This window comes from Melopsittacus undulatus, chromosome 4, assembly GCF_012275295.1.
Source record: "Melopsittacus undulatus isolate bMelUnd1 chromosome 4, bMelUnd1.mat.Z, whole genome shotgun sequence".
Lineage (NCBI taxonomy): Eukaryota > Metazoa > Chordata > Aves > Psittaciformes > Psittaculidae > Melopsittacus > Melopsittacus undulatus.
This window is the reverse complement of record NC_047530.1, coordinates 51026905-51039664: the sequence shown is the minus strand read 5'-3', so window position 1 is coordinate 51039664 and position 12760 is coordinate 51026905. Positions and strand designations below refer to the sequence as shown.

The following is a 12760-nucleotide window of genomic DNA, read 5'->3' as shown; positions in this document are numbered from 1 at the left end:
ATTACATGAACTGATATTACACTGGCTGAAAACCCTGTTAAGCCAGAGGGACAAGTTCTATCCCAGTAAATGATGCACTATAAGCCAGGAGGGGAGGGAATCTGAGGCACATGAGGTTGGGAAACAGCTTAAGCATGTGAAGGGAAGAGGCAAAAATGTATTGGAGAGGGAAAATCTCACAGTAAGATCAAATATCACATGCTGAAATTTCTCTCTAGTTGTAGGTTTAGAGGAACAACCTCCTGCCATTGCCAGGATGGGCTTTATGGCAAGCTCTGCATGGAGCAGGAGGGATAGAGAGGCTGTATTACCACCTAGCTAACATCTGCCAGACTTTGCACTGAAATGAGACCATTCCTGGTTGTTAGCCTGTGGCAGAGCAAGTCACAGAGGAGAGGTGGAAAGAAAAGACAACAGGAGGGATAAGGCAAAGTAACAGAGTTCTGCTTCTATTGTACTGCCCTTGAATCCCCACCGCCACCAAGAAGATGGCAGGGAGCAATTTGGAAGCTGATGGCACATACCTGCTTCTTGAGCTTCATAATGTGGGACATGACAGGAAGCAAGAGCAATGAGGTGGAAAACAAGAACAGTTAGATTAAAGAGTGTGTGAGTGCAACAGGGGGTCTAAAAATAAACCACACAGGGTATGTAATAGAGGAATAGAGGAGGAGATGAAATGGAGACAGGTAAGCAAAGCTCGCACAGGTAAAGAAATGTAAAACCTTCATGATCTCGATGCTGTAAAAAACCCTGCAAACTGCTCAGGGTGGCATTATAAACGGGTTTACCCTTTCTTCAAATATGCCCATAGCTCAAAGCTTTGCAAATACAGAACCAACACACCCTTTGGCTCCTCATACTTGGAGCACCGCATCCTGAAACTCTCAAATGCAAAGGGTGGGGTTTTGTTTCAGCCCTTCTTTGGCCCTCTCTGTCCCACCTTGCAAATGCTTCATGCAATGTAGGGAGCCAGCTGGGGTTGCTTGCCAGCATCTATATAAATACAGTTAATAAGATCTGCACTCTACAGGATTATTATTTATGTTATAAATAATATTATATATATTATGATATATTATAGTCTATAAACTTATAATATATGCAATATGCTATATATAATATTACATCTTATAGAGTATGTACTATGTGATGTACGGCTACACACATACCTTACCACAGATGGATTTTGATTTCAAAATCCATCCGATCATTATCTGCCAAGCTACATACGAGAAACCAGTTGATACCTGATAGAAACCTCTCTAGGCAGACCTCAGCTATCTCACAATGGGTGTTACCCACACCCAGGGCTATAAATCAGCCTTGGAATCTGCTGTGGCTTGGGTGAAGGGATGGTATCTGAATTCCTCTGCTGTTCCCTCCCCAAAACCAGAGCAGAGATGTCCGCACAGATATGCTCTGCAAGGATATGAGACACCCTCACTGAAACTTCTGCAAGGGACAAGGAAAGCCTTCTGCCTGCAGATCATCTGTCACAGCATCTTTGTCTTGCTTTCTTCTACCACCTTGCAGAATCAAGGCGTACATGGGCACCGAGCCCTGCTGCAGGAAAGAGGGGTGCTGAGAAGCGTTTCACATACCTTCTTCTTGAACCTCTTCTGCAGATAGGAAAAGTCACACAGCAAAGGGAATGGGAGAAGAAAGTTAAAACAAGAAATAACTTATTGGAACATTCTTGAGGTTTGCGAGGCTCCCAGGCCATTAAGAATACACAATGATGGGATTACAGGGTGAGAGAGAATGAAAAATTATATTTTTATGGGCATGTGATGGGGTTATAAATGTTACTGAAATATGGGAACATGACCACAAATGAAAATCACATTAAAAAAGGCATTCACTATTTTATTCTTTATTAGAGCTGGCTAAAATTTCCTAAAACTGACTTTTGGTGGATTTTTAACCAAAAATAAAATTTCTGTATTTCTTCTAGTTTACTTATTTTTTCCCCCTCAAATGGCAAAAACTTTTCACCAGCATTTATCAATTTTTGACATTTCAAAGAAATTAATTCCTGATTTTCAACAGGTGGATAGAAACTTCTCAGGGCATCCCCCTCCCTTTTAAAAACATAAGCTTTCAGAAAGAAAGGAGGAGCCTTGACACCGTTGAGACAAAATTGTCAAGCAGTTCATTAAAATGGTAGACCAAAACAAATACTTATATTTGTTTCCATATACACAAATACACATAGATTGTATATATATTATATATATGTGTATATTATATACTTTTTATATACGTGTGTATTTTATTTCTTTTACAGATGTATATCTAACTGGTTTGGGTTGCATTTTTAGACAAAAAAAAAACCCAAACCAGGCCCAATTTCCTACCAGCTCAATAAGTGACATCAATGTCCGTCATTGCATTGATGTCTGTGGCTTGGGACCAAGTCCTGGCCACTGGGTGTGAACCATTTGATCTGTATTTCCTCACACACATTCTTCCTCCACACTGAGAAAGAAAGTGAAGCCATGCCACATACCTTCTTCCTGAGCTTCAGGCGGCAAGTGTCATGGAACAAGAAGCAACAGCAAGCAAGAGAATGAAAACAGAAAACTATTAGAAGCTGGTATTGGGGTGAGCCGAGGCCTGGAGAAAAAAGTGGTTAGAAAGTGATGGAGAAAAGTTATACGGAAAGGAAGTGGATGACTTTGGAAGAGAATGCAAAGGTCACACAAGAGTGGGGAGCAAGAAGATAACACCTCAGAGGAGATAGTCATGCAGATTAAAGGAATAGGAAGTCACCTGCCTATTAATTTCACATTAATCATTAAATTCTTGAAATACAAAAGTAGACAGGGAAGAAAGGAGAAAGGCAAGAAATGCTTTTCCTTTAAAGAAGGCTTGTCTGTAGAACCATCACCCTTTGCTTACTCTTTGGACATTTGACAAGGCATGAAAGATGGAGCATGAATAGCACCTTCACGTCCCTGGTTCTGCCTCTCCAGGCAGGACTAGACATACGATGATGATCAAAGGGAGCTCTACAGCCCATTTAACAACTCTGCTTTCTTTCAGGGTTTTTTTTAGCCCTTGACCCCCTTAGAACCCATGATGGGGAATTAGAGACATAAGGATAATGTACCTTAGGGCAGGAACAACCCTCAGCATGGCCACAGCCACACCTCCTTTCCTGCTACTGATGGGCCTTGGCCAGTTGCAGCAATCTGGGAGAATCCATGGCAAAAAAGGAAGGCAGCTGTGTGTAAAATCCCCTATAGGGCCATTTCTACATAGGGGCATGTCTTTGTCTCAGAACTGGTCTCACACCCTCCACATGCAAACATTTTACCTCCTAGTAAAGAGTCTTGCTCTTGACCCCTTTGCAGATGTCTTGGACACTAAGGGCAGATCCTGGGAAACAGCCCCAGAGTTTGTCCCCTGGTCCCAGACACCTTGGGAAAATGCAGGATGACAACTGCCAGCTACACTCGCCTGAACTGAGCCAGTGTGTCAAAAGTGCCCAGCAAAGACAGTAATACATCTCCATGTCTTCCTCTCCCCACTGACTACAAAAGGTGAAACAACTCAGGTGAGAAAGGCTTTTCATGCTCCATCTTTCCAGATCAGCTCTAGCAGCTTGTCAAATCACCTCTTGCCAGCCAAAGGCACAGTAAAAAACTTAATCTTTGTCAGTCAGTTCTCTGCCTCACCTCTTCCATCCATAGCAGCTCCTGTCAGGTCCTCCTGGGGATTTGGACAACCTGCTCTTCTTTTCAGTTTCAATATCTAAACTCAATCTGTGGACATTGCCAAAGTGAGAATGGCAGGGTTTCAATGATGTTACCTTGTGTGGGCTCTGTGCTAATCCCTGCTCTAAAAGTTTACGGGCAGGTTAGCTCCCAGGTTTACAACCATCCCTATGGCTCACAGAAACCTGCCATAATGGGAAGGCTCTGCACATCACAGCCCAAACCTAGCTGGTTTTATAATTTCTGACTGATTTACTGATCAAGTCTTTCAGATCGCCTTTAGCAGCAAGCACCAAAGAGAAGGGTGAAATACAGACAAGGAAAAAGCAGGACCAAGAATCAAAGAAAGATAAATTACATTCCAAGGTTTTTTGTTACCTTCTTCTTCGTACTCCTCTGCATTGAAATAAGGGAGGAAAAAAAGAGCAGACAAAATCAACTGTCAGCCTTGAGAGATTGGTAAGACGTTACCCATGGCAGAGCCCTTTTCCCTCACATGGATGCTGGGCAAGAAGGTCTTTAAGAGGCCATTTGCAAGTCACCAAGTAAAATAGCAAATAAAATGACTTTGAGAAAAAGAGGAAGTATAAAAAGGGGAGGAAGGTCATATTGTATTGAATTTTTTCTTGGGCAAGGGGAACTCAAGTGTACACACACCTTAGAAGGAAAAAAGTGTCAGAGAAGGCCTCAAGGTAAAAAAAAAAACAGCAAAAAAAAGCCCTATGTATGTTTCTATGTGTATTGCTTGTATATATTGGGGGGGGGAGGGGAGGTGTACGTTTTAAAACAGAATATACTGTGTATACCAAAGCCTCAAAAAGAAGTGCCAGCAGATGGCAGTGCCCATACGAAAAATAGCAGCGTCCCCTGCAAGCAGGGCATCAGTGGAGGGCTGAAGCCCCGAGGGCTGCCTGCAGCACAAAGATAGCCAAGGCTTCCTGTGCCACAAGTGGTGTGAAATCACCAGGAGCTGGTGATAGTCAGACAGACACACACACAGAAAACTCCGGTTCGCCTAAACGTCGTGAGACTTTTGTTAGAATCTCAACAGTGGGCAGAAAGGAGAGGATGGGCACGGCCAGCGAATGCTGAAGGCTTGCATGGAAGTAATTAGACACAGAATTAAGACTTACCCTCTCCTTGCTCCCTGTGAGAGAGGGAAAAAAAGGTTATTGAGACGACATAAATATTTCTTCCACTCCATATTGTTGCCAAGCTTTAAACTGTACATAGACTGAAGCAACCCAATGCACTGTTGTTTGAAGTCTGTTTGTTTCTTCTTTCCCCTATTCTCCCTCTGCCTTCCCAGGAGCCATTTGGTTTTCAAAGTAGTAAAGTGACTGGGTTTGGTTTTATTTTAAATAGCATTCCCAGTTCTGAAGGTGTGTATGATTCTATATCCAGGAACAGTCTTACTACCACAGATGGACAATATGATACCCACATTTGAGCAGTGTGCAGGAACTGATGAAGCTGGACCTCAGCCCAGCTGTGCCAGGCAAGCCAGCCTGCAGCTGATGGCCCACAGCAACCCAGATGTGCTACAAGGCTTCATGAACCCTGAGGCTGTCTAATAAAGATTTGGTATAAACCAGATATTGATCAGTGTTCATCCTGTAGCTGTTCCAAAACTAGTCTTGTGGTCTGTTTCCATTCCTTGCCCCCACTCGCCAGCTCCTCCTGTTTTACCATCACCTTGCAAGAAACCCAAACCCCAGAGCAGCCCTGGGGCCAGACCCTGAATGAAGGACATGTTAGAGATTGCCTGGAAAAGGTGCCAAACCTCGTCTTTGGAATTTGTTTTTGAGAGCAGCCTAGACAAAATGACACAGGTTGAGCTGAGTTGAGAGGAAGAGGCTCACTGATCACTGCAAGTCTGCCCATGATCCCATGATTGCTCTAAATCTCCCCCCTGTACCTACAGATGCATAAATGCCCAATGACCCCATTGGGTTTTATTATATTACTCTAGATTTGTTAAACCAGGGCAGAAAGTGGCTCCTCCACCACACTGTGCGTTTTATTTCCCCTCTCCAGGTAGGGCCACAGGCTGAGCTGTGTAGAAATATTTGAAGGATGTCCTGTGTTAGACAGGGAGAGTAACAGGTGAACTTTGATGGACCCTTGGACACTCAAAGCCAAGAAACCCCTTCCCCATTTCCTCAGGGGGCTCTGGGCTGTGCACAGAGTGGCACACAGCCTCTCCTCCCCACAGGCATGCCCTCATTGCTGCATGGAGCCAAGCTGAACAGACATGCAGGCAGCTTTCTCTCTACTTACACTTCCTCGGTATCAGACATGTTGGCAATGAGTTTCTAGACAAAAAATAAAGAGAAAACAAGAAGTGTTATTAGTGAGAGCGTCTCCTAAAAAAATGCCAAGGCAGGAGCAGAGGGGTTGACATTTGAGGGCAAAAAATCCCAGGCACCTGCTTTCCCACACAGCAGCCAATCCCTACCAACACTGCCAATCTGGGAGCAGCACAGACCTTTGCCAGCCAGGTCAAAGGAGAAGAGGAAAGACATGCCCTGTCAAACCAATTGCTTCCCACAGGCAGGCCCAGAGGAAACCTAGTCCTGGCTTTAAGTAACAAAGCATCCAGAGCTCAGGAGAGGGCACAGACCAGGGTGTCCTTTTGCACCCATCTGACACTTCCGTCACTCCAGCAAGAACAGACAGGTTTTTTCCTTCTTCTACGCTTCCACAAATGGGAAGGTGCCAGCTCCAAAGCATCAGTCAGAGCCAAAAAGAAAATAACTGAAACTACCAATATACCCAGATAACTACTTATTTGCCAGCACCCAGAAGTGTGTTTGGTTTATACAGCTGATGAATGAATGAACAATTAGCTGTTAATTAGCTTAAGATGAAAACTGGCCAGATGCCTGGATAGGCAATTCACATTGGCATAACCAGCTGCGTTTATTGCAACCAATCCTTGCACTGCAGGGCAGAAGTGAACTGATCCATGGTACTATTGTGGCTTACATTTCTGTGCAGCCTGAGTCAGGGCTGTGTGCAGACCACCACCCACAGAGAGCTACAGCATGGAAGGAACCCCAGCTGGAGTCAGAAGGAGCAGCATTGCTATGGGGAGCATCATGGTAATATCAATCTGCGCTGGGTTCAGTGCAGCCTGTGGTATTGGTGTGATACTGTGATGGCAGTGGTGCCACACTGTGGTTCTCCTAAAAGCATCAGCTGCCTGAGGCTAAGGGAGGAGGTGGGGAAGGGCCCCTCAAAACTTCCTCCAAATCCACAGCAGGTCTTAAATTAGAAAGCCAGGCTCCTCCTCGCTGGGAAACCCAAACTGTGACTTTCATGACTTGATTACTCAGCTGATACATGAGAGATGTCTTGAAGGAGCAGGTGGGCTGACTTATGTTCGAAAGGAACAACTGCAGCTTGGCAGCTTTCTATTTCAGAGGAAGGCACTAATCCCTTAGGCTCCAACCCTGCCCTATAAGGGATTCTCTCCCTTCCCCAACAATGACCCTGGGCAGCATATATTAACACCAACAGGATTTAAAACCCCCATATTCTAAGTAGTGCTAAACAGCTCGCAATTTTTTTCTAGTTCTTCATTTCTCTTCTGTCTGAAATTCATCATTGCCCTGGAAGTAGTGACAGCAATGGCTGTGCTATGATCCAGTCTGAACAGCTTGATGGGAGGATGAAGTACTGCAAGGACACATGAGATTTGGGTTCAATGATCTCTTGGTGTCCCAGGCTGCTTTTAACTTGGTAGCTGTGATTGCCCACTCCTCAAGTGCAACAGGCAGTGTAACAGGACTACTTTGGGTACTCTAAACCCAAGAGGCAAGAGGAATCTAGGAGGAACTTTGTGTTTGGGAGGAATTTCAGCTCTGCCAAAGGCTTTTCTGCTGCATCGGTTCCTGCTGCATTGATTCCTGCTGCTTCTTCTGTTACTTATTTGAATGCCATACCACCTCTGATCTCTATCCCTTGGCCTCTTTTATCTAGATCATCCAATCTTCCAGATAAAGACTTCCACTGGCTATTTGCAGAGCAGCCAGCAGGTCTGCAATCTCATTTCAGCCTCCAAAAATTATTCAATCTATTAGTAATACATATAGTAACATACTATGTTGGTTTATGTAGTGGGATAGCAGAGCTTCCCCTGGAAAAAGCATGGAGAGGGAACCTGCCAGATGCCCAGCTGCTGGCTTCCTCCAAAATGTGTGATCTGTAAAGACCCAAGGCAATGGCCAATCCTGCCATAGATTCTGCCTTTACTTTGTAAATTCAGATTTCTTTCTTCCAAGGTGGAGGGGGAAAAGAGGACTTTTAAAGAGCTCTGGGCTAAACTCTTCTTCCCTCACACTCCAGTGAGAAGTAATACTGCTCAACGGTGGAGAAGAAACCGGCTCAAGAGCCCTGCATATGCACAGAGAGAACAAATGTCTGTTCGATGTCTCTTTGGTGTAGGGTAGGCACGTAACACAGTGTATGCTGTTCTTTCCAAGGCAATTGAAGTCAACGGGAGTCTTTGCAATCAGGCTTTCCATTAACAGTTATTGGAATGAGCTCATCTAGTCTCCAATTTAGCTCTAAGGAGATCTTGCCGACCGTTGTCACATTGGCTGTTCCCTTACACCCTTCCATATTTGTTAATCCAAGCGCTGCAAATGCGAATGGGATTTTGCATGGCATCTGTCTGCATGCTACAAAAGCCAAGCGAGAATGCCAGCATCCCTGACACCATAAGACCCCAACCCTGAGGGGGTTTCTGGGCCCCAGCTAAAACGATTTAGAAACAAGTGCATTGGCAGACTTTGTGCAGAGACGAGCCAGACAGAAACCCCCAAGCCAGGGTAAGGGGGACAAAAAAATCAGGGGGACATGGACATTTCAGCCTTGCAGGGGCCAAACATTGAGCCGAGTTCAGTCACTTCACTGGGAGGAGTTGGCATTTAAGGCTGTAGCTGACTGCCACTGCCCTGGCTAGAAAGCCAAAAAGGTCTCACATCAAGGAGAACAAGGTGTCTGTGCACTTTATAGCATTCAAAAGCCATCTGGTCCCTCAAAGCCAGGGGCAAAACACAGATCATCATAGCAACAGCCACCCGAGATGAGAGAAAGGCTGTTGGATGCCCAGCACTGTCCATGTAGCTAAATCTGTCACCAAAGCAGCCAACAAAACCAAACCATATTTACATCCACAAGGCAATAAAGCAAGCAATCTGCTCAGAGTGGTGTTTTTTGCAGTTAGGATTAAGTTCACTGAAGGCAACAGAAAGTGTCCAGCTGGCTCGAGATTACCCTTCTGTGGAAATTACTTTACACATAGCAAATGCAGCCTCGGATTAAGGCTGTTAGCACCTTAAGGCAATAACTGGGCTTTGTTTGTACAGTGGCAGAAAAAATAGGATCTGGTCTTGACTGAGGCTTAAAGATGTAATAAAACCGATTAGTTAATACTACCAGCCATTTGGAGGGAAATCAAAACACATGGGAAAGTGTCACCAGACCAAAAACTTCCTGCCTGCTCCCACCCTCAAAGGTGAAATCAAAGGTTATTTCCTGCATTTGGTTCAAACTGAGCAGGCCACATCTGGAAGGACAAATACCCCAATCTTCATCAGTCCCAGGTAGGCAGGAATGCCATGTCCTTTTTGGCCCTAAATGCTCCTGCCCTTGGCTGCAAGAGCAGAGCCAGCACATCCCAAGAAGCCTCTTAGCAGCTGAGAATGCACCAGGGAGGGGGAATGGGCTGCCTTGCACCTCCAGGCCATCCCTGGAAATAACCCGCCCATCAATCATCCATTCCCAAGCCAGGCCATACAAGGGAGGCAAGGTAGCAAGAGGCATATGGAAAGGGGGAAGGACAAAAGTGGCCATGCATGGTCAGTGGGACCTGGCAGGGACAGCTATCAGGCAAGGACTAGGAGTATGGTCCATTAGGCACTACGTCCATGCTTTCCCAGCAGGAGCCTCTGCAAACCCACTGCATTTCCTTTTTTACATACACGTATATACATTAAAAATGTATGTTCTGTATATATATTAAATATATACATATACTTTTTATATATAAACATATACCTTTTAAAACCTATATTTCTTCTATCCCTCTGTCTCCACCTTTTGTTTCTGAACTACACAGCACTTTCCAGCAGAAAGTGTTTCTCTCCCCCTGAGCTGGAAAGTGAAGCACCTACTGCAGTGCTGCTGCTGAAACAGGGTAGCAGAACCCAAGTGCTGACACATAGCAAAATCCCGATTCCTGCCCCAAAATGTGCCATTTATCCTTGTCTTTGGTGTGTTACAATTTGGCCGATCCCTGAATGGGGCTTGCTAGGAAGAAGGCTGAATATCCCCCTCAAGGAGGGGGAAGTCCACCATACCAAGTGCAGGGGTTGAAGCCATGCATACAGGAAGCATCCCATCACCACTCTGAATTAACCCCATCCTCCTGCCCCTCCATGAGCACAAGGAGGTTCTCTCCCAGTTTTCTTCTTTTGCATGGGATGGGGCAGTTTTCCATGACCACATTTGTGTTTCTCAGGTCTCCCTCTGGCCCCATGCCCCACAGCCCTTCTTGCCTGCCAGCAGCTCCCCAACTGTCCTGTCCTGCTTCCCTCCCACCTCAGCCATCCTTTTCCCTGGGTGATAGGGAGGGAGGGTCAGCGTTTCCCTCCTGCTACTGAAGAGAGTTTTGCCAAGTGCCCCAAGAGATGCCATGTCATTCCCAGCCCCACACTTCGGTTTTGGAAGGGTCTTTTCTCCTATCACTCACCACTGAGACTTCAGAGCACCTGAGTCTCTGCAAGTGACATGAGCATCATGCAGTGCCTAACCAAAGCCAGGAGGGAAAAGTGCCTTTTCCTTAGGATCCTGTTCCAGATCCCACATCCTGTGGACCCCAATCCTCCCCTGATGCTTCTCCATTCAAACCAAGACCCAGCCCCTTTGCAGCTTTATCCCCACAGCAGCACCCCTTGCTATGGCTCCTGCTTACCTGGGAGGAACAGAGAGAAGCACCGAGCTCCCTGCTGAAGGGGACAGGCAGGCTGGGATTTGCGAGCCTCCCAAGGTGGTGCAGCTCTCAACTTATAGTGACATTTGATCGTATGGAGGAGCCAATTGGCCCCAGGCTCCCTGTGCTGGGCAGGGAAGGGAGCTGGGATGGGGCGGGGGGGTTGGAGGGCGAAGCGAGGGAAGGGGATAAAAAGGTCATACCATGTATAGGAGCAGCTGGAGGAATTGCACAGATGAGGCTAAGATGGGAGGGACATGTTTGGAGGCAAAAGAAAACCCAGCTCCAGGGCTTGTGTTTCTATATTTACAACCCCAGCAGGCAGACAGAACCTAACGAGGGGTATCTGAGGCAAAGGCACTTCAGAAACAAACTGTGGGTCCCCTGCAACTCCATGGTGCATGGTCACTGCTTTAAACCTGGCTGTGGCATCCTGGCTCTTGTAATCCCAACACAGAGCAGCAGCCTCTGCTCTCCTGACTGGGAACTGGTTCTTCCCTGCTGCCCCACTGCACGTGAATGGGTTAGAGCCTGTGATGGGCTTAGGGACCTTCTGCTGTCTGATACAAGTGGTCACAGACATGTAAGAATTCAGAAGCACATAGCGCACATCATGTGTGGGCTTGTGTGTGGCACACTCTGACTCCTAAGACTACCAGGGCTCTGCCATGCATCAGGGCTTGAATAGTCCTGGAACAAGAAGCAGCAGAAGAGGTGTGCAACAAGAGAGCTTGTCTGAATCAAGCCATGCTCAAAGCATGATATGAAAGCAGTGTTTAAGTAAGGACATCTTATAGACAGCAAACCCCTGATGGCTGTACCCTACCAACAATCTCCGTGCCCCAAGGGGTTTTGCTGCCTGAGCACCCTCCACAGTTGCCTGGCTCTGCCGGCAGAGGATTGCAGTGCCTTGCACAATCCTCTGGCTCATGGTTTCCATTTCACTAACCCTCTAAGGCTTCAGCTCCCTATGCCCTTCCTTGGCAGGGTTCCCTGGTGATGCAGAGCGTGCCCTCCAGTGTCCCTGGCAACTCCAGCACCCCTATTCCCCCAGCCTGTAGGAGCAGAGAACAACTTTAGTAGCTGCAGGGCAGGTGTTATTTTTGGCCTGGGTCACAGACTGATTCCTGCCCTCTCTTTCCCTGCTGCTTGCAAGAAAGGGTCCACAGCCGAGGATGTAGACAAGTTTTGAAAGCTGTGGAGCAGGAGCTGCAGCCTCCCATTCACCAGGTAATGTGCATGAGCAGAAACCCCTTCTCCAGCTCCTAATTCTCCAGCTCTCAGGCAGTTTATCCCCTCGCCTCCCTCCTGCAATCCAGCTGAAGGCAACGCTTTTGTTACTCGCCGGGTGAGAGGGGGACTGTGCATCCTCAGACCCCTGGCTTTGGCTGTGGGTTTGCTGGGTGGGGGAACTGGGGTGAGCACCCCACACTGCTTTGGAGAATGGCACCTGCATGGGGACACATGGCCAGACCAAGTATGGTGGCCTCCACACCCCCTCCTCAGGTCCCTCAAAGGCACTAACATAGCAAACCAGCTTTCACACTGCATTATCAGCACCACCGAGCATTTCTGCCACCTTCCATTGGCTCGTTTTCCTCGGACACTCCACCAACTGGGCACATCTCCAAGGAATACGGTATTTGACCAAACTGGCTGCAGAGTGGGGATGTATGGAGGGGAGTCCCTCAGCTGTTTCTCTTTTTATGTCCCCGATGGACCCAATTTGGCAATGGCATTCTCCAGCCTCCTTTGCCTGCCTGCAGTTATAGACTGACAGGCCCTCGTGACTCAGGTCTCTACACCAAGGACTGGGTTAATCAGTTAACAAGAAAGCATGTGTGTGCAGGTGCACCTGAAGCCCTGGCTTAGAGCAGGGTGGTTGACAGCAAATGAGAGGCTGAACACTCCAGTGGTTCCGTCTGGCCCATTTGCTGGCAATCAGTTGGTAGGAGCTATGTGAGCATCTTGAAGGGTTGCAGAGCCTCTGCCAGAGTAGTGCTGCTTGTGCACCAGTGGCACTCCACATCACTCAGAT

The 12760-nt window shown here is 46.8% G+C and overlaps 1 protein-coding gene across 1 annotated transcript in view; it reads right to left on the bottom strand.

Moving 5' to 3' along the window:
- TNNT3 (troponin T3, fast skeletal type) overlaps positions 1–11653 on the bottom strand; it is a 32127-nt gene extending 20474 nt beyond the window's left edge. Inside the window, 8 exon segments of the mRNA XM_031049006.2 lie at positions 525–570; positions 1606–1622; positions 2513–2524; positions 4856–4869; positions 6003–6037; positions 10705–10734; positions 10736–10849; positions 11549–11653. Coding sequence (XP_030904866.2) covers positions 525–570; positions 1606–1622; positions 2513–2524; positions 4856–4869; positions 6003–6037; positions 10705–10734; positions 10736–10849; positions 11549–11653 — 373 coding nt within the window.
- Positions 11654–12760: the final 1107 nt, after the last annotated feature.